This window comes from Callorhinus ursinus, unplaced genomic scaffold, assembly GCF_003265705.2.
Source record: "Callorhinus ursinus isolate GAN/ISIS: 27379988/994484 unplaced genomic scaffold, GSC_fseal_2.0 scaffold1, whole genome shotgun sequence".
Lineage (NCBI taxonomy): Eukaryota > Metazoa > Chordata > Mammalia > Carnivora > Otariidae > Callorhinus > Callorhinus ursinus.
The window spans coordinates 106,729,671-106,752,531 of NW_027397063.1; the positions used below are offsets into that span (position 1 = coordinate 106,729,671).

The window sequence follows — 22,861 nt, forward strand, 5'->3', positions numbered from 1 at the left end:
GGCAGTATTGTACTTCAGTTTATTGTTAATAGGATTTGTAGGATGGCAGTAATTAGGACCTTGTTCTAGGTCTGTTTTAATCTTCAACCTCTGTTTTCCTGAAGTCAGTGCCCCTGAACCACTGCCCAGAAGCCTAGTTTATAGTAGGTAGTATAGTTTCTGGGACGGTTTAGTGCTTTTTGGTGATAAGGTATATATATAATACCTGTTTTGTGTGGTGATGGTTGGCAAGAGGTTACATTGGCACTGCCCCATTCACTGCAGGTGTCTGCACCAGGCCTTTGAACATATTTATCTTATTACTAAATTACTATTCACATGACTGCTCTTATTGGTGTTGTTTTGGCTAAGTCTCATTAGCTCAATTAAAACTCTGTGTTTCATTATTTGACATATTTATTCAGTTATGTCTCTTCTGGTATTATTTCTTACTGAAATAAAATGACCTTTGTGATTTATAATGCATTTTTTGGCCTTTCTAGACAAAATTTGCCCTGATTTTATGATTTATTATCTGGAGAGAACTTAGTTCAGTGTATATACCTTTAGGTGCTAAATATTAGTAGAATTATTAAGGAATATACCTAATGCAGAAAGCCTGCTTTGAAGATAGATGTTTATAGAATTGATGGGAAAGGCTTGCTTAATATAGTTTTCCTTCATTTACTAGATTCTCCTGAATTATTTTGGAAACTATGTACCAAATGCATGGACGCAGGATAACGGCTGCACTCTTTGTGATGTGGATACAATTGACTTATCTACAGTAGATGTGAGTAATTGACTATGTGTGAAATGTAGAAATAAAAAGCACAGTGTCATGAAATGCAGTGATTTTTTTAAAAAAAAGCAAGTTATTTTATAGATTTGGTAATATGGTAGATAATGGATTTATAAAGCTAAAGCGATGATTCAGAAAATTGCTAGATTTGTGTGTTTCTGAACTGTTTTTGAAAGTGAAACTGGCTAGTAATTGATCCCAATAAAAGGGACTTAGTTGTTAATATTTAATAGTTGTTATGATTGGATGCTCTTGTTCTATTTTAGTCTGCTAACTTAGCCAAAGCATTGAGGAAAAAAGGCTTTAGCATTTGTATTGACTAGTATTATCTGTGCTTGATTTTCAAATATGATGATTTAAAAAATAATAATATATGATTATGTAATTAAGGACCGTTTTAAGTATTTTACATAAAGTAACTCAGTTAAACTTCACAAAATCTCTTAAGTAGATTGTACTAATTGATTAAGTTTTACAAATGAAAAACTGAGATACATACAAATTAAGTAACTTGTTTAAGGGCGCCCAAGTTTTTTAGGCATTGGAGGTGAGATTTGAATTTAGGCAATCTGGCTCTAGACCCTGTACATATTATATGCCAGGCACAGTGCTACTTATATATATAGCTCATAGAGAATTATAGCTGTAGTTTATCTTTTACACTTTGAGGGTAAAGGAGCAATTATAAATAATATTTACCTGTAGAACATTTTGATGCATCCTTCTGTCATCAACCAGAGCAGTTTTAGGATATCTTATAGTAACATTTTTCTTCCAAAAAATTGCTCTTGTAACTTGAAAGACTGTTATTATGTGTATGAACAGTTGGATTCTAGGGATGATTTTGTCATTAAGGCTGATTCTTTCCTTCATTCATCATAAGTTTATTGAGTATCTACAGCATGCCAGATAGGTAGAACCAATATAAGCAAAAATAAAATTCCCAGTTACATAGTCTTGGTAACTCCTGGATCTGTGCAAATATAAAATACTCTTACTGTAAAGAACTGACCTCCTGAATTAAATAGTTTCTATGCTTATCACTGTCTGAAAGGAGGACAAAGAGTAACTTGTGCACATTTAGGAGCTTCTGAATAGAGCCCTACTTTTCTTGAAAATAAGACTTTTTGGCTGGTCTCTCAAATAACAAACTGGATATTTCCTATCTGGAAAGAGCGCCAGAATGTTTTTGAATGAAGCAGCACCATGATGTTTAAAATTCATCCTGATCTTTTTTGTAAAAGTAGTGTTGTCCTTTGGAGGGAGGGTTAATTCTTTTTATCTGTTCGGTCTTCTTTTACATAAACTTTCTGGTGCAAATATAGAAAAACATTTGCCTTAAAATTTTGTAGTTATTATGCAATAGGGATATAAAAATTAAAATGATGTGGGTAGTTAAGATCTCAGGCCTACCATATTCTTAGGTGTGGGCCATAAGCAAGTTTCTTTCTATATAAAGAAAGGGAGGGTTAAATGAAACTTTATACATAGATATGTAAATAATATTTTATATGTATAAATTATATATACATATGCAGTGCTAAGCCTTCAATCTATGTTAACTGTTGTATTATCATTAGTATATAAAAAGAACTTAGATGGATAATGAAAAGGTAGCACATTGAAACCCAGCTCTTTACCTACTAATTATGTGTTCTGAGTTGCTTAATTTCTCTAAACCCCATTTTCCTCATGTTTAAATTTGGAATAGTAAGTAACTCTAAGGTTATTATGAAATGTATTATTTCATTTAATAAGGGAGAGTTGTGATCAACTTTTTACTTCCCCTATTAAATTGAGAACTCTTAGAGGGTAGATATTTTGTCTTGAGTTGTTTGTATTTTTTTGTTCAGTAATATATATTTGAGTGAGTGAATAAATTGATAAAGAAGTAAACAGTAAATAAGTTGTACTTCAATGTAAACAAATATTAAGTTATGATCCAGATAACAGAAATATATGAGGCATCATGCATGAAAAGATGGGAGAGAGGCGGTACCTAATTCAGCACTTAACATATATGATACTTACAAAAATCTTTAATCTTTAAATTCAGACTTTAAGACATGTTTTAAAAAGGCATAATAATGAAATCTTTCTTATAGTTTTGGTAATAACACTATTACATGGTCATTTACTTATGTTTCTGTCTTCCCCAACAATTTGTAAGTTTTTAAACCCAGGAACCTTTTACTCCTTGTCCTAAATGTTGCTCCTCACAAGGACTGACAAATCTGATGAATTTTTCAAAAAGTTCTCATGCAATTAATGAAAGATAAACTATCCTGTAAAACATACCCAAAAAGGATTTTTAAAAATCTATAGAAATAGATTGAACAAGATAAACTATATTAGTGAAAGAAAATAGTTTTCTTATATATAATAATGAGCAAAATAAAGTACTATCCATAAAAGGAGATTAAAGGAAATATTCAAGGATAGAAATAAAAGTTCAAGACCTCCATGATTGCTTTATCTGAGCTACAAATTAAATGTTGAACTTCCAAGCCATGGAAACCAAAAGGCAAAAACAATTAGCATTCTGACTTCTTAGAAGAAGATGACAAAGTAGATTCAGATCTGAAGGAGATTTCTTTAAAGACTATCATAAAGGAAGCATTGAATGGTAGAGTAGGCAATTTCCTTTATTACATTCATGTAATAAATATGAGAGTTTCCTCTTCAAACCTAAGTCACAATGCCAAGATGTGATTAGGTAAATCACTTTGTTGGGGGCCATAGGAATGTTATTTTAAGTGTTAGAGAATTGCCATGGGGCAATTGAAATTTAGCAGATTATACATGATATTCCTAATATATTTTATGTTGTATTGATTAAGACTTAAATAGAATTTAGAGTACACCCACACAAATAATAATTTGCTTTTATGTTTGCCATAAAACAAAGGTCCATCCAAATGTAACAATAGGAGTTTTTATTGAACAACCAACCCCTTTCCTACCTCGATTTCTGGACATATTGTTGACACTGGATTACCCAAAAGAAGCACTTAAACTCTTTATTCATAACAAAGTAAGTGTTTGAGAAATGAATGTTTTATGTGAAAATTGTTTTTCACCTTCTTTGGAACTATTTGCTATTATTTGTTTATGTCTAAAATAACACATTGGGCTAAATACAGTGGGGAATTTTAGGGGTAATTACTGTCCTGTTTATTTAGGACCTAAGGATTTTAGAGTCTGGAAACTAGTATCATAATACTGGAATAAGCCACATTAAACTCAATTTTGTAGATCCAAAATGGTGGAATATCAGCTCTTTTCATGTGGTTCAACTTAATATATAAGTGAAGAAATGTCAAAGGTCTTCATATTCCTTTGCCTTTGGGTTAGTTCTAGTACCTTCTTTGATGGAACTGGTCATTAAATTGTTTGCAGCTTAAGCTAATATTGTGACATCAGAACTTAAAATAGCTTCCAGATATAGTATTGTTTTGATTAATCACACAATGGCATGCTCTTCCCCAAAGGATTTTGATACTGTCATTTTTTCCAAAAATAATCAGACCCTCCCCCAAATCTCCCACACATAATCTAAACTTAAAGACATTTTTGCTCAATATTTTCCCATTTACTTGTCCCTTTCCTGTTAAAACAATTGACACTTAACATCTTCTAGAAAAACACAATAGCTATGAAGTATGCATTTTCTCTCTTTTGTCCTAATGCTTTTTGTTTAATATTGTTTTTTCTTCCTAATGTACATGTCAGCTTATCGTTTGCCTTTTCCAGAGAATATTTTAAATTTGCAGAAAACCAGCTATAATAAGTTTAAAAGGGTGAATCATTGAGCATTTGCTTTGTAAAATGTGTCATAATACATTTATTTACATTGAAGTGTTTTGTTTTTATATATTGTGTCATTTATTAATGTCTTCCTCCTTTCATAGGACCTCCTTGATGAATTTATAAATTTATAAAATTTTTTTTATAAAATTAACTCTGCAGCTTTTATGATATAAATAGTTTTAACAAACTGTGAAAAGCTTTTAAATAACGTAGTGAAACTCAATACACAAAAAGCTCTGAAATGCTCTGTTGGAGACACATAATCTTATCTAAATTTTAGCACAGTTGAATCATACTAATTTGATGACATGTTCATAATTTATCAATAAAGTTTTGTTAAACTTTACCTTCTTTTTGTAAAAATACAGTTTTATATGTGACCATTCATTTTTGTCTCCAGCTTCAAAGAGTATTATAATATTTATTTTATAAAATATGATTATATTTATAACTTAGATTAATATCTATTAGGTTTAATAGACATTTTTTTTGGATATTTTAAAGCACACGTCTGAGATTCTCAGGCCACAAGCCATTTTTCCTTCAAGTCAGAAACATTTTGTTTAAATTTAAACCCAGGATTTAAATATTTCTTCAAGGACCTGTCCAGGAGTAGATGTTAGAAGAATTTTGTAGTATCTTCTATTTAAAAAATATTGATGTTTATCTATTTTAGATTCTTCACATGATATGTGTTTGATATAGGTTATCATTTCATCTGTAATTGAGGGAATATGTGAATTGTGGAATTCACAACTTTGAGTAGGATGCCATCCCTACATATGAATACTTCAGTCATCCTATTTTCATTTTTGCACTAATTTTCTGTTTTTAAAATATGTTACAGGAAGTTTATCATGAAAAGGACATCAAAGTATTTTTTGATAAAGCTAAACATGAAATCAATACTATAAAAATAGTAGGACCAGAAGAAAATCTAAGTCAAGCTGAAGCCAGAAACATGGGAATGTATGTTTTAATCAATTTAAGTAATTTCTACTAAAGAAATTTAAAGAAAAACAACTTTTCTTCAAAATTAGGATCCTGAACTTGGGTGTCTCAGCTCTGTGTGGGTGTTTGCATGTGTGCTGTGTATGCTCATGAACACACCTCCACTGTTGGACTATATCTACGTTTGTGTGTATTTACATGTATACAGAGAGAGACATTGGTTAAGAGTCAACATATTTAATCAAACTATTAATTGAACTGCAGATCAAGATTCAAAAAATACTCAGACAGGGATGCCTGGCTGCCTCAGTCAGAAGAGCATGTGACTCTTGATCTGTGGGTCATGAGTTTGAGCCTCATGCTGGGAGTAGAGATTACTTAAAATAAGAAATTAAAAAATGATACTCAGACAAATGAATAGTATGACTGATGTAGCAGTGATCTAAATGTTTACTATCTGAAGATTATGTGTGGTGAAAATGTGTGTTTCAGATTGTGGAGTATAAAGGGCATTCCTACTTTCTAGTCAGCTACTGGTCTAGATAAAACTATACCCCTCAGAAGAAAGTTTTAGGTCCTTTGTTTAGCCCCTTTAATACTTTAGACAGATTACTAGTAAAATTCTGGAAATAATAAAAACGATCATTTTTCAGTGAATGTTAATTGAATATGCCAGCAGTGAGTTAAGAGCTGTTGAGAAAAAAGATAAATAAATCATGTGACTTCTCTTCAGATGTTCTCTTGTGTTGTAGAGTGATGGGTAGTGCCTGGTGTGGGAATAAAGGCATAGGCAGGAAAACAGGCCTCAGAAAGACAAAACTAATGGTTTCATAATTTATTCATTGGAGAATACCTTGGATCCACATTTGGAACTTATTTTCTCTCTCTCTCCTTTTTTTTTAATATATACTCTGTTGTGTCCGGCTTCTTTGGCTCAGTACAACGTATTCTCATTCACTCATGTCAATGCAGTTATCAGCAGTTCATTCCTTTCATGACTGACTAATACTCTATCATGTGAATATACCACAAATAGATTTTACACTTTCTTATTGATAGAATTAGATCATGTCCAGTTTGGAGCCATTTGAATAAGATTGCTAATGAAGACTCCTTATTAGAAGTGTATATGTGGGTGTATGTGTGTACCTATTTTGCTTCAGTATATTTTAGGAAAATACACAGGAGTAGACTAACTAGGGCGTAGGGTAGAGTAAATGCATGTTTAACTTTATAAGAAACTGCTAAATAGTCCTCCAAACCTTTATACCATTGTACACACCTGACAGCAGATAGTTCAGACCTCTGGCTGCTCCATATTTGTCAATAGTTGATGTCCATCTTTTTTATTTTAGCTACTTTATTGGGTATCAAAAATATCTTACTGTATTTTAATTTAATTCCCTGACAATGAATTCTCTATTTGTATATTAATTGGCTATTTGTGTGTATTCATTTGTGGAATGAATTTTGTTTACATTGGGTTGTCTTTTCTGTTTATTTATAGGATTTCATTATCTAATCTGTATACAAGGGGTGTGTGTGTGTGTGTATGATGTTTTGTGAATATTTGCTCCATTCGGTGGCTTGATTTTTTTTACTTTTTTAATCATGTCTTTTGATAAGAAGAAATTTGAATTCTAATAAAATTCTATTTCTCTTTTTTTTTCTTTTATGCTTTGTGCTTTTGGGGTTTATTTTCTATTTAAGAAATCTTTCTTATTCCAGTGTCATGAAAACATCCCTTGAAATTTTTCTTTTATAATCTTTATTGTCCTAGCACTTATGTTTAAGATGTTTCAATCTATAATTCATCCTGAATACATTTTTGTGTTTGGAGTGAAGTGGGGGGTCAAATTTTATTCTTTGCAAAAGGAATTCCAGTTGTTTCAATACTCCTTTTCATTTTAAGGCTTTTCTTTTCCTATGTAATTGACTTGGCTTTGGTCAAAAATCAGTTGACTGAATATTTATGAGTGATTGTGAACTCTCTACTCTGTTCCGTTGATTTTAGATCCATGCCACACTTTATTACCAGGGATTTATATTAATCTTGAAATCAAGTAGTGTAATTCCTTCAGTTTTTATTCCAAAGTAATTTTGGCTATTTTTTTATTTTATTTTATCTTATGTATTTAATTAAGGTATAATTCACATATAGCATATTAGCTTTAGATGTACAACATGATTTAATATTTGTATACACAAAATAAGTTTAGTTACCATCTGTCATCATACATAATTACAAAACTTTTAAAAAATTTTCTCTAATTTTTTGCACAAGTTTAGCAATGTTTCCTGTATGACAGTTACTTAGAAACAAATGTGATATAGAGATTCATACTGACAATAGCGGAAAATGATAACTAGGATCAGCAGTGAGGGAGGGGAGCTCAAAAGGAGAGAGCCCCAGATGTAGAAATCATAATACTTGGAAGCATCTCATGTATCACAAGTAGTTCATTCCTTGTTGTTCCTGATGAAAATGCTACAGACCCTACTAAGAAAAACATATGTCTTAGTCCATGATCTCTGATAAGAAGCAAGGGAGTAAATTTCTTAGAAAGAATTCCATGCAAATCAAGTTTAAAAAGTATTAATACCTAAAGAATTACACACTTGTGTCTCCAAAATTCACTTAAAACTGATTTGTTGGATAAGCAAGATTTTGCACTGTGTGTGTATATGTGTGCAGAAAGCATTTTGATCTGTGAAAAAAAGTTGTTGATAAATACATTGAAATAAATTATGTTTCCCTTTCAAAGAGGTCTAAGTACCAAATTCTAAATTGCCATTCTGACTGGGTATCTTATGCCTTAAACTTTTTAGTGGCTTGAAAATGTATTTCACTTGACCTAAAATTTTTAGTGTTGATCTCCATGTGAATATCTATGTTGATAAACTGACCATTTTGAAATTTAAGACAATATTTATCCCTTTGGCGACTGTTTTACTATTTTGATTAGAAGAATATGTTAGAGAAACTTTATTTTATGTATAAGCTTTATGTTGACATTTTTCAACTAGCAAGTATTTATTTTATCTAATTCTTATTTCTTTTTCAATGTTAGGGATTTTTGCCGTCAAGATGAAAACTGTGATTATTATTTTAGTCTGGATGCAGATGTTGTTTTGACAAATCCAAGGACCTTAAAAATTTTGATGGAACAAAACAGGTACTACATAAGATTCATTGTCAATTTATTTTTAAAATGATAATCATTTTCTGTGTCTATGTGGACACACCATGCTTACATATCTATGTTTAGTGAATTGAGGGAACTCACATGAAGTTATTTTCTATGCCTTATAAACTTTCCAATTCTGATTAGTTTTCTTTCAAAGGAGTCAAATAGAAAACAACATGATGAAAATTAGAAGTATTTAATATTAGTTACAATCACAAATGCATGTTTATTATATTTGGCCTATTTTTCTGTTTAAAGCAAGATGAAATTGTGATATATCTGTAAAATTTGGAATTTTTACATTTTTTGTAGATATTTTTAAAGTAGAATTTCATAAAACTTATGACCTAAAAAATTATTGCAAATGGAGATCAGTTCTTAGAATTTGAAACAAATTTCAGAGATCTGTGACTGAACTGATAATTATTACTTTTTTTTTTTTAAAGATTTTATTTATTTGAGAGAGAGAGAATGAGAGATAGAGAGCACGAGAGGGAAGAGGGTCAGAGGGAGAAGCAGACTCCCTGCTGAGCAGGGAGCCCGATGTGGGACTCGATCCCGGGACTCCAGGATCATGACCTGAGCCGAAGGCAGTCGCTTAACCAACTGAGCCATCCAGGCGCCCACTGATAATTATTACTTGTCAGTACCTATTTTTATTTAGTGGAATTGAAGTGTGAAAAAGACATCATCTATACCAGCTTATAAATGATATTAGTCATTATTTATTATATTACGCCTATTGCTACTAGTAGTTTATTAATCCTCCTACTAATAGCCCACCTTTAATGAGTGCTTATTAAATGCCAGGTATTGTTTTTAAGTATATTTACATATGTTAACACAATTATTTCTCTTAGCCAATAGTATGGTTAGCAGTGAAATATTAGAATTACTGTTTTTATTTTGCTGAGTAAAATATATGAGAAATCTGTTATGCTATACTAACCTCCTCTATATGTAATATGATTTGCCAATTTGAGAATTCAGTTATTACTTCAAAATCTAAGACCTCTTAGTATTAATCTGTGTATACAGCCCTACTGTGTATCTATAAATTGCAAGTAATTTTTCAAAACATGAATAACCTTTTGATCATCAGGCAAGGAAAAGCAGTTAGGCTACCTTAGAGATAGGGGATAGAGTTGCAATTTATAACTCTTAAAACCTAGTGGAATTCAGTAATATTTTCTTGAATTTGCAATGTTAATTGCCTCTTAATTTGATTTAAATTCAATATTATGGAATGTAAATTTTTAGATAATATTTATATGTTTTTATTATATGACATTTTTGCAGGTACTTATTCTTACAGTGAACTATTTAATGAATTCATACTATGTATTTAACATATATTCCCTTTAATATTAATCTAATGTTTTAAACCTTGTAAAAAATAAAATTCCCTCATAAGTAACTCAACTGCCATCTGGGCCCATTGCCCTTGAAAGGCTAGAAAACTCAGGATATTTTTCCAATTCCATAAATTTCTGTTACTGATCAAAGGTTTGGGTTCATATGATACATATGGTTCTTGCTTCTGTATCCAAGCATGTAGTTTTCATAAAGAATTTACATATACCAAAAATCTTGTGAGATTTAGTAGACTTGACTGAAGGTTAGAGGGACAAAGGATGGGTCACATTTTAGGGCATGTAGCTTTCTAGCATTTCATCAGCTCTCTTTTCCCTCTTTTCCCATCTCTGCTATTTACTGCCTTACTCCAGGTTTTACTCCTTCAGTAATGTAGTGTAATTCATCATCCCCCAGCTGCTATCCTGATAAAGTAGTCCCCCTTATACACAGGGGATACATTCCAAGACCTCCAGGGGATGCCTGAAACCACAGATAATCCCAAACCCTATATACACTATGTTTTTTTTTCCTATACTTACAGACCTGTGATAAAGCTTAATTTATAAATTGCTCACAGTAAGAGATTAACAACAATAAAATAGAACAGTTATAACAATATGCTGTAATAAAAGTTATGTGGATGTGGTCTCTCTCTCTCAAAATATATTTTTGTTCTGTGCTCACCCTTCTTGTGATGATGTGAGATGATAAAATGCCCACTTGAGGAGATGAAGTGAGGGGAATGACCCAGGTAGTGTGACTTAACGTTAAGCTGCTATTGATCTGATGATTCATCAGAAGAATCATCTGCTTCTGGGCTATGGTTGACCCTGGGTAACTGAAACCAAGGAAAGTAAAACCATGGATAAGGGGCCTTACTCTATTTCAGTACTCAAAACTGTTGAGGCACACCGAAAATGGATTTTGATTTCCATTTCTTTGCCTAACCTTCTTTGGAAGGCAGCGGGGATTATAAATTACAAGATTTTTTTTTCTATTATATATTTGATCTTATCAGTTAACACCATTGAATTATTTCTTAACATAATATATAGATTATAATTTATAGTATCATTTCTAATATTGTAGATATTCTCTCTTTTATTATGTTGTGTTAATCACCATACATTACATCATTAGTTTTTGATGTAGTGTTCCATGATTCATTGTTTGCATATAACACCCAGTGCTCCATTCAGTACGTGCCCTCTTTAGTACCCATCACCAGGATAACCCATCCCCCCACCCTCCTCCCCTCTAGAACCCTCAGTTTGTTTTTCAGAGTCCATCGTCTCTCATGGTTTGTCTCCCCCTCCAATTTCCCCCCTTCATTTTTCCCTTCCTACTATCTTCTTCTTTTATTTTTAACATATAATGTATTATTTGTTTTAGAGGTACAGGTCTGTGATTCATCAGTCTTACACAATTCACAGCGCTCACCGTAGCACACACCCTCCCCAATGTCTATCACCCAGCCACCCCATCCCTCCCACCCCCCACCACTCCAGCAACCCTCAGTTTGTTTCCTGAGATTAAGAATTCCTCATATCAGTGAGGTCATATGATACATGTCTTTCTCTGATTGACTTATTTCGCTCAGCATAACACCCTCCAGTTCCATCCACGTCGTTGCAAATGGCAAGATCTCATTCCTTTTGATGGCTGCATAATATTCCATTGTGTATATATACCACATCTTCTTTATCCATTCATCTGTTGATGGACAATTTAAGTGTTTCTGGTTAACATTTCCTTTTAATAGGAACCACGAAAAATAAACCAAAATCACTATTTTGAATGATGTGTATTTATAGACTGTTGCACTTTTCTGTAGGTAAAGGAAAGGGCACACCTGGTCTTCACAGGACTGGAGTGTAGTGAAATAGGTTTTTTTTGTGGCAAATACCTGGTTCATAAACTTCCTCATGGAAGAGTTGGGTGAGCTTTTCTTAAAAATTGATACCACTATAATTCACTTCATTTTTAAAGTAATTCTAGAGGAACCTCAGAATTACCTCATTTGGAAAGTGTTGACACATTATAAATTAGATTTTCCTAAGAAAAAATCTGACATATTTTGAATCTGTAACATGTGCTTATCTCAAAGGAACTACTTTCCTGGTAGGTAGTCAGACAGAGTGCTATGGCGATTACCCTCTATTTTGCTTTTTAAAATAGTTGAAGGGCCAGAAGAATGTCCAGTGTTGCCAGGGCTAGCACAACCCATTTTAAAAAGTTGTAAAAAAAAAAAAAAAAGGAAACATACTTTAAAGTAATTCAGGACCTAACTTTAGGAAAACTGGCCTATTTACAAATATCTCAGCTCATCTTTATTCATTTTTTTATTCAACAAATATTTATTGGATACTTCAGTGCACCAGGGATTATTAGGTCTTCTCAATGACAATGAAACTATTCGATTTCATTTTGTATAATTTCTGAAATACTTAAAATAATTAAATAATTAAGGTAGTTTGACTTAATTGGATAGAAGTAAGGTACTTTTAAAACTCATTTTTATACTTTCATTAGCATTTTCAATTACTTTGCCTTTTTAAGAAACATTGAAAATCAACAGTGTGCTTATTCAAGAAAAAGTGGAAAGAAATTCCTGTTTATCTTTTATTTTACTTTTTTTTTTAACTCACTTCATGGGTATTGAATGAACTTTAGTGTTGTATGTCATGCTAAGCCCAAAACACATAATTCTGTGGTAATTTAAGAATAAACAATTACTTGGATTTGTTTTTCCTTTCACGCTGTCTTTAGAAAGATCATTGCTCCTCTCGTAACTCGTCATGGAAAGCTGTGGTCCAACTTCTGGGGAGCCTTGAGTCCTGATGGATACTATGCTCGATCTGAAGATTATGTGGATATTGTTCAAGGGAATAGAGTGTAAGTTACTTGGTCAGTCTTTTAATGTAAAGTGCCATAACCTCAAAATGTGGTCTTGTTAACATTACCTGAGTTTTTGTTCCTCTTTTCTTCATGATTAGTGGAAATCTGCAAACCTGGAGACCATTTGGGATCCTGAAATACTAGTGTAAAATAATATTACAAAAATCTGTCTTTGAGATTCTAAATCTTCACAGGAACAAACTTAACTTGTGGGAAATACTAAGAGATACTACATGGTAGGTGGGAGTAGCTGTGAGGGGGTTGTCAGAAGACTAATATTATTTAGTTAAAAGTTTAGAAAAGGAATTTAGTTTAGTTCATTTAGTGGCCAGGATGAAAGTTGTTTTGATAGCTTTTAAAATTTGAAGTGAACAACAAAATCAATAACAAAGGCAGTGAGTTACCTTCTGGCATTTCCTACTATAAGAATGTTCTGTGTAAAATAGCTAATATTTTCCTTTAAAGATCAATTTCTTCACCAATATCTGATTTCCATTTCCAGAGTTTAAAAAGAGTATACTTGCTACAAAGCGTATGCATGATTGATATTTATTTCAGAGACAACAGTTGATATTTTTTAGACTAAAAAATAATCAGAATTGAAATAGTGTTTTTTTGCTAAGGTAGTATAGAGTGGAATGTTATCCTTTTTCTTCATACAGATGATGGACCAGAGTGACTGATATGTTAAAAGGCTTATGCCTAATTTCTCAGATACATCAGCCCAATTAGAAAGGGAACACATTCTTTCATGACTAAAAATATGTGCCCCTAAATTTAGAATAAAAACCCCACATACTTTCTGTTGAACAGTTGAGTATTAAAAAGATGTTTTACTTGTGAAAATAGTAATAGTAAATTTGAATGATAAATATGATTAAAGCTTTTGTTAGCTGCAATTAAGAAGCATGATAGCTGAAAAAAACACTGTTCAGATCATATTCTGTTGTTTCAAAGTATGTTGTTATCTCTGGGATGATTTGTATAGACCAAATGCCTGATATTGTCTGTGGGTATAACAGAAATAAGGGTTCACAGAAGTAGAATATAGAATTAAAGTTTAAGTTGCTTTAGGCACTGGTGATACTTTGTATAGCCTCCTGTCACTGTTGTTTAAAGTATAAAGAGAAGAATATGGGAGAGGTTTTTGATCTAGTTAACACAAAAATGCACTTCATGTCCAAAAGCTACATGAAGGAATGACATCTTATGATACGTATGCACATGGGTGTGTGTGTGTGTGCGTGTGTGTGTGCGTGTGCATGTGCGTGTGTGTCTTTCTTCAAAACTGCATACTCTGCCAGTGACAAGTTTTTGAATTCAGATAATACACTGTATTATCTTTTATGGCTATTTCCCTTGAGGTTCATCTAGCAAAACAAAATGAAATCATATTCCTTTTAATGTCTAACTGAATTTCCTTGGTCAAAATCTTTCCTTTCTTTCTCTAAAAGCAATAGGCATTTGCCTTCAGATGAAACCTTACTCACTATTCTTAGGAAATGAGTCATGTTCAGAGTGAAAAGACAAATGTGGAGAAGAATGAAGGACAAAATAAAAGTATCTCCCAACCCTCACGTACTTCTAGCTCTATTTCTTCATATCTTCTGTTTCTCAAGAAATTTGAGATGGCTTAGTGAATGTCAAGAGGATTTATTTTAGGAGAATTTTAGGCTGTACTCAGTGGTGTGCTGCTGAAGGTCTAACAACTGGATCTTGGGGTTGAGGGATGCCCTGATTTGTAGTGTTTGCTGGTTTCTGCGGTGTAAATGCTTCTGCAGTGGCTGATTTCAGGCTCCCAATGTGAAGTCACTGAGTATAGCTAAGTGCTCTGGGAGCCAGTGTGAACCAGCTGCAGTACACCACAGGTTGTATGTGATTATTTTTGCTATCAAACTGCTTAATCCTAAATGGAAACTCTTTTTGTACAATAGAAGATTATACTCTAACTATAATAATGAAGTGAAGGATTACAGCCAAAATGCTAAACAGGTATCAACCCTAAAATGAAGTTAATGTAGGGAGATAGTGATTTATTGCATAAAAATGTAGTATGTAGCAAGTAATGTCATATATGTGTGTATAACTATGTTAAATATCATTACATATGTTTGCATTTACATGTAATTTGATTCAATGATTTATATATACAAAATTTAAAAACATACAAGGTAATTGTTTTGAAAACATAAAAATAAACCTTTAAATATTTTTTATTTGTGGTATTTTGGAATGTCTTGTCTTTACTTTCAGGGGGATATGGAATGTCCCATACATGGCTAATGTGTACTTAATTAAGGGAAAGACGCTTCGATCAGAGATGAATGAAAGGAACTATTTTGTTCGTGATAAATTGGATCCTGATATGGCTCTGTGCCGAAATGCTAGAGAAATGGTAGGGTCTACAATGATGGGTGGCTTGAATGTTTTTATAAAATGGCTTGCTTTACCAGTTGATGTGTCATTGTGTTTTGATGTCCCTTTTCTTTCTAATTTGTAAGTACTAGCCAATTTTTTTGGTTCCATATTGAAAAATTGGGAGCAGTTATGGAGAATAATTTGTGAACATTTATCTGTAGAAATAGTTTGGAAAATGTTAGGTTCCATGCTTAGGCATAAGCAACAGAAAGATTTCAATCATAAACATGGATTTGTTACAAATCAGCTTTGCATTTTTAAGAATTTATCTTCACTTCCATCTGAAATTTTATAGTGGAAAACTGACTTAATTAAAATTAATTAGATAAAGCCTGGGTGAAATAATCATTTATACATTTAAGAAGAACACACTTTTGTTCTGAAATCAATGCCCATTATTCTCTTTATCATTATAAACTGCACACTCCTCAAAGCAGTTCCTTATCAGTAAACTGAGAGAGGGATTGTGATATGTAGTATATTTCATCTGTGTGAAAAGTAATGATATATTGCTATTCTACAAATGTACTTTCATTATAAAACTCCAATGATTGTAGAAAATAGTTTGTTTTTCAAAATGTATAAATGTTTTAGAACATGTTTATATAGTTTTCTATTTTAGAAATGATTGGGTTATTTTACTCAAATTCATATAAGCAAATGTGATTTGGGAAAAATCAGAAAAGTTGGCAAGTATTTTTTTCTAGTTTCATAAGGCATGTATTGTTTGACTATGTTTGTTTTTCCCACAAACCTATGTGCATTGTTATATTGAGTATCTTCAGTACTTGTGATTGTAATTTGTGCTCATGTTCTGCTAATTTGACTCAACAGCGCATCCTGGAATGGCCTCTCTTACACATTTTTTCCTTTGTCTTAATTTTGTGTCTAATGAAAATTCTACTAAGGAATGAGCTTGGATTTATGTTTGACAAAAAAAAAAAAAAAGAAAGGGCTGGAGTTGTTTCTTTGTGTGCGCTGTAAGCTTTGCTTGTTATGCATGTTGTCTATGAAGGACATTTCAGAATGTCAGCTTTTGATCAAGGGCTGCTAATGTTATTTACCTAAGAATACCTAAGAGAGTGTGGGTGTGCAGGTCAACTTACCCAATGCTTCTCTTCATTTTAGACTTTACAAAGGGAAAAAGACTCCCCTACTCCGGAAACATTCCAAATGCTCAGCCCCCCAAAGGTGTTATTTTTATTTATTTTTATTTGTTTTTATTTAATTAATACTAGATATGGTATATTATATTGCCTACCAGTAAAGTTTAAGAGTCTTCTTTCCACTTAGCATGGTAAAATGTTGGTATTCATTGGTTCTTAAATTGTATATGTGTGTTTATGCTTTGTGTGTTCGGGGTGGGCATTATGTGTTATTCAACTCTTAGTTCTTTGGGCTGATTTACATTTTGTGGTTGACGAATGAGAAAATTAAACCCAAATCCTTTTCACTAGTTTTTCTGGTTTTGTTTTTTTTAAGGGAGAGAAAAAGTAGGAGTAAGTATAAAGTACATGTTGACTAAAATGAGATTGGGGTGTACTCTTCATTATTATTTTTTTTATTAATAACTAACCCTTTTACCATTAAAACAGGTACAAAAAGAAACAAACTTACCATAGTGGTTTTTGCCACATTTATTTGTTTTGGGGCAAGGAAATGAGACCGGTTTTCTTTAGCTGCCTTTAATGAATAAGTAATTTCTATGTTCAGTTTCTAAGTGTCAGAACAATAAAAAGAATGACATAGTCTGATGAAATATTGACATTTGAATTCTTGTTTAAAAATGTGACGTTTTCTTTGAAAGAGAAAGAAGCCAAAACAGGTACAACTCATTGCACTTTGGTGTCTCAAAAATATTTCTGCTTTCAAACAGGAATTTTTTTCCCTGATGTCTACATCTAGGATCAATGAAAAAGGGACAAAAACAGTCATTCTTCCTCTTCTTTTTTTCAGTTGAGTGTTAGTGCTATCAATTAGTTTTGTGTGGTGTCTGAATTCATAATTAATAAAATTTTTTTCTTTTATTTTAAATTATGCATGTTTTATATGAAAAATAAAAATGCATATTCAGGAATGAGATATAAAAGTTGAAATTAATATCTCATATATATATTTTTCCTATGGTTAAGTTTATTTTCTTGTATTTTCCTCTAAGATTGTTAATACTGTTATTCTTTGGCACATAGGGTGTGTTTATGTACATTTCTAATAGACATGAATTTGGAAGACTTTTATCAACTGCTAATTACAATACTTCCCATTATAACAATGACCTCTGGCAGATTTTTGAAAATCCCATGGTAGGTATTTCATACTCAACTTCATTTATTTCTTCTTTTCCTATAACTTTAAATGGATGTAAATCAGTTGGGTTAATAATATGAACATGTGATAAGAGGCTTTAAAAAGTTTAAAGTTTAAAAAACAGCTTAAGAAATATAATTAATTGTGTCTTTTAAAAATAATATAATTTAAAATATTATTATTTATATTATTCTTTAAAAGATACAATTAGGAGCGCCTGCCTTCGGCTCAGGTCATGATCCCAGGGTCCTGTGATCGATTCCCGCAATGGGCTCCCTGCTCAGCAGGAAACCTGCTTCTCCCTCTCTCACTCCCCCTGCAGTTCTTTTCTCACTGTCTCTCTCTCTCTGTCAAATAAATAAAACCTTTAAAAAAATAAAATAAAAGATACAATTAATTATATTTCTTGACCAAGAAATTTTTTTAAATTAAGACATATACTAGGAGTGGGCAAAGAAATTAATCAGTTTCTATGATTTCTCTCAATATTTCTATTTTATATATTCAAAAGCATCATAAAATTTTTAATTGTAATTTCAGAAAAACAAGTAGCTCACATATGATAATATTATGTTTTGATTTTCAAGAAGAGAATTCAAGAAGTTAGTTTGGGAAAATACATTTTATTTTATCATTTTATTTATTTTTTTATAACAAGTTTGTGAATGTACAGCAAAGACAGCCAGAGAAGATTGTAGAGTAAGGGGATTCAGCATATATAGAAAGTCTGAGGTTGAAGAAATTATCTCCTTCTAACTCTAAAATTATTTTGTATCTTAAAGATTTGAATCATACAGGAATTCACTCCTTTTTTGTTTTACGGGAGCCTGTTTTCTTCAGTCAGTTTGGAACATTTATTCAAGGGAAAATACTCTCTTTATTAATCATCTCTATAATGCTACTGTTCATGGTTTTCCTCTTTTCAATAGCAAAAGTTTTAAATTACAAAGACTCAATCCACCTGATCAGAATTGTCTTTTATTTTGTAGGAGTAGTTGACATCCAGGAATAGTAAATTTATTGGTCTCTGAAGACTCTGTTCAATAGAAAAAGAATGTCTTTTGACATTTTTGTATTTTAAAAGTATTTTCATTTCATCTTAGCTTCGTATCAATCTTTCACAGGAGTGTAATTAAAAAGAGGCTTTTTAAAATGGTGAGGATATAATTACATATTTTACTTTGGCACTGAGTCTCTTGGTTATTTTGAGGAATAGAATTATTTTATTTCTTGGGTAATATTAGTTCCTGAAAAAATGTCCCAAATTATATCCTGAATTGTAGACATTTGTGTCTGAATTCATATCTTTGGAGAATATGAAATGAAAACATCAGAAGTAAGTAGGAACTGCTTTTCTTTCCATGGCTTTGTTTTATTTTTGGTAAATTAGCCTGATCGATAATGCCTCCTAAGGGATGTCCCATAGCAAAATATTTGACGATTGTCCCATTATCAGAATTTCTAAGAAATGAGTAAGTCACAGTTTGCTCTATGATACTTGAAAGGTAGCCTAAAATGAGAAGTTAATGCCTTACTGTAAGATCTTAGGGATTTTTTCCTTTTACTTCAAAAAATCAATAATGATGCATAGGAAAGAAATAAAGATTCTGAAATGTTATAAATGATTATTTTTTCCTAATTTCCCACCATATTTGGAATCAGAGAACAACCACTATTGAAGAGATTAATGAGATAATACAATAATTTGATTCTTATAATTACATACTATGTATAAATGAAATTTATTGAAGAATTTGAAGATAACTTTGGTTCTTCCATATCAAAAATATCTGAGCTACATATAAACAAAGATGTGCAAAGCTAAGAATAGCGTATAAATTATCAGGGCCTCTCTGAAATCTGACCTCAAAAGATGTATTTCAGACAAATATTTTCTGCAACATATTTTGTTTGGAATTATTTTGAGTCTATACCTCGGTTCTTCCCTCCTGGCTCCATTTGTACTTTGTAAAGAGAAAATTAAAATTTTGTTAAATATGTCTAAATACATTTAAGAAGAGATCTTTTTTGATACTAAATCACCCCATATTTTCATATATACCCTCTAAAGATGTGGTTTTTAAATAAAACACTTGACCCAGGAAAAGGATTCTTTAACTGATGTTGACAAAAATTGACATATCTTAGTATGTGGTTCATGTGTCAGAGATTAGTCAAAAAGAAGAATCAGGTTCCTGAATTAGCATGAAGAGAAGCTATTTCTCAGTGTATGATTCTATGCCTTAATTTCAGTAATTAAAAGAAATGAAAGTGTTAGTAACCCATGATCATTTTTGATACATATTAAAAACTGAAGTGAACAAATTTTTGAAATAATTTTAAGAAATCAAAATTATTTTAGATAATTCACTATTAAAGTATATACAGGTAAAATGCTACTTTATTAATTTGCTAATTTTTACTAATATTTGTTGGTAGGATTTTGTTGTTATCATTAACTTTTAAGCACATATTTACCTATCCTGGTATATATGCATAAAGAATACAGTATATAAATCTAATTGCTGTAAGATTACTCAGATTTTAAAATCTTGAGGTATAAAATAAAAATTTGATGTTTCGTAGAATGATGTGAGCATATGCAGAATCAGACTATGTTTAAAAAACATAAACTGTGATTTCTGAAAATTCCTTTTTTGTCCAGTACACATAGTCATTTATAAATTGAGCAATATCTAAAATGCATATACTTTGGATTTTTCTATTACTTATAAAAAGGTATTTGCTTTAATCTGGGCAATTTTTTTTTTTGGTAGGACTGGAAGGAGAAGTATATAAACCGTGATTATTCAAAGATTTTCACTGAAAATATAGTTGAACAGGTTTGTATTAATAATTACTATGATGTGTAGAGCACTTTTGCCTTGTTTTCCAGAAGGGAACAATATTAATGTGATATTGCTTTAGCAGAGGATGTTGTGAAAGTGCAGAAACCATCTTTTAGGTAAAAATCATGTGGCTTAATTACAAATGTTATAGCCTTAAGGGTCATATAGTTGTAAAAATGTAGAATATGGGATCGAACAATAATTTTAAGATCTTGCCCTTTTTTTGGACATGGTTCCAAATGTTGTAGCTATCTCAAACCATGAAAAATAAGGAACCTTTGGCAAATCTTTGGTGTAGGCCTCATTTAGTAAGCTTATCTTTGAAAGAAATTGAACTTTAAGAGTCCCTTTTCAAAGATTTTTTTTTTTTAAATGAACTCTAGATTAGTGTTCCAAACTGTTGCTAATAGCTTATTTCAGAGAATGTAAGGCATCTTTGATTCTGAGATGCTGTTATTTTGTGTACTGTGAGAAAGAATAAGAATACTGACAATTAAACTAAGACACAATGTTTTCTAGTCATTTAGAAATTTTTTATTTTATACATATTAGAAAAGCTAATTTAGGCTTATCAAGGTATAGATGTTATCATATGTCATAGAGCACTGTATATATAATAACTTTCATTTCTTTTTTATTTTATTATGTTATATTAATCACCATACATTACATCATTAATTTTTGATGTAGTGTTCCATGATTCATTATTTGCATATAACACCCAGTGCTCCATTCAGTACGTGCCCTCTTTAATACCCATCACCAAGCTAACCCATCCCCCCAGCCCCCCTCCCCTCTAGAACCCTCAGTTTGTTTCTCAGAGTCCATAGTCTCTCATGGTTCGTCTCCCCCTTCAATTCCCCCCCTTCATTTTTCCCTTCCTGCTATCTTTTTTTTTTTAACATATATTATTTGTTTCAGAAGTATAGGTCTGCGATTCAACAGTCTCACACAATTCACAGCGCTCACCATAGCACATACCCTCCCCAATGTCTATCACCCAGCCACCCCATCCCTCCCACTCCCCACCACTCCAGCAACCCTCAGTTTGTTTCCTGAGATTAAGAATTCCTCATATCAGTGAGGTCATATGATACATGTCTTTCTCTGATTGACTTATTTCGCTCAGCACAATACCCTCCAGTTCCATCTACATTGTTGCAAATGGCAAGATTTCATTCCTTTTGATGGCTGCATAATATTCCTGTGTGTGTGTGTGTGTGTGTGTGTGTGTGTGTGTGTGTGTGTATACACACCACATCTTCTTTATCCATTCATCTGTTGATGGACATCTTGGCTCTTTCCATAGTTTGGCTGTTGTGGACACTGCTGCTATAAACATCGGGGGGCACGTACCCCTTTGGATCCCTACATTTGTATCTTTGGGGTAAAACCCAGTAGTGCAATTGCTGGGTCATAGGGCAGCTCTATTTTCAACTTTTTGAGGAACCTCCATACTGTTTTCCAGAGTGACTGCACCAGCTTGCATTCCCACCAACAGTCAATGACAAATCATAGTGTAAATTATTTTGAACACATTTCAAAGGGCAAGTCAACCCAAGTGCAACACCAGCTACATCGTGCATGTACGGGCACACACACACAGATGTATACGTACACTCAAGGTGAGGCAGAATGAAAATTTGCCAAGTATACATACACTGTAGCATTACAACTACATCACGGTGGCCCCCTGGCCAAATGTGAGTCTAAGATACATCTTGATTTTATAGATGTTAAAATGCAAAAAAAGAAAAAAGTCTTAGCATTAAAGAAAAGCTACTATTATTTGTAACAGTAATGTCAGTGTTATTGGGCAAACCTCTTAAAAAGGCATCTAAATGAGATGAATATTGAATATCCCATCCTGTTACTTTTGAAATGCCGTTTATTACTTAAAAGACACAAACTGTTATTCTCTTAATGGTGATGCCTTGTTTTATAGCCTTGTCCTGATGTCTTTTGGTTCCCCATCTTTTCTGAAAAAGCCTGTGATGAATTGGTGGAAGAAATGGAGCATTATGGCCAGTGGTCTGGGGGGAAACATCATGTAAGTGGTAATTTCACACAAGGAACTATAATGTGTATGTGGGATAGAAGCAGGGGTAGATATTTAGACAATTAAAGGGGATTATCTGTTTTGTCATGCATCTCTGACTCCTAAACCTAAATGCAGGGGCTAGCCAAGGCTGTTAGGAGCACTCTGGTAGCATTTAATCTATCTGGCCTCAGGTTCTCATTTATGTATGTAATTACACTGGATGGTTTCTAAAGGTCAGTGTCTCCACGCTGGAATGGTAAGG

General features: G+C 32.3%; 1 protein-coding gene across 2 annotated transcripts in view; it reads left to right on the forward strand.

Annotated features, from left to right (window-relative positions):
• PLOD2 (procollagen-lysine,2-oxoglutarate 5-dioxygenase 2) overlaps positions 1 to 22,861 on the forward strand; it is a 95,808-nt gene that overhangs the window by 70,061 nt on the left and 2,886 nt on the right. The window contains exons 8-17 of one of the 2 annotated variants that reach the window (XM_025870280.2): positions 671 to 772; positions 3,690 to 3,815; positions 5,439 to 5,560; positions 8,614 to 8,718; positions 12,856 to 12,981; positions 15,238 to 15,379; positions 16,531 to 16,593; positions 17,592 to 17,705; positions 20,487 to 20,552; positions 22,504 to 22,608. In XM_025870280.2, the coding sequence (XP_025726065.1) occupies positions 671 to 772; positions 3,690 to 3,815; positions 5,439 to 5,560; positions 8,614 to 8,718; positions 12,856 to 12,981; positions 15,238 to 15,379; positions 16,531 to 16,593; positions 17,592 to 17,705; positions 20,487 to 20,552; positions 22,504 to 22,608 (1,071 nt within the window). The remainder of the gene's footprint in view (positions 1 to 670; positions 773 to 3,689; positions 3,816 to 5,438; positions 5,561 to 8,613; positions 8,719 to 12,855; positions 12,982 to 15,237; positions 15,380 to 16,530; positions 16,594 to 17,591; positions 17,706 to 20,486; positions 20,553 to 22,503; positions 22,609 to 22,861) is intronic. The other variant, XM_025870288.2, reaches the window with a different exon arrangement.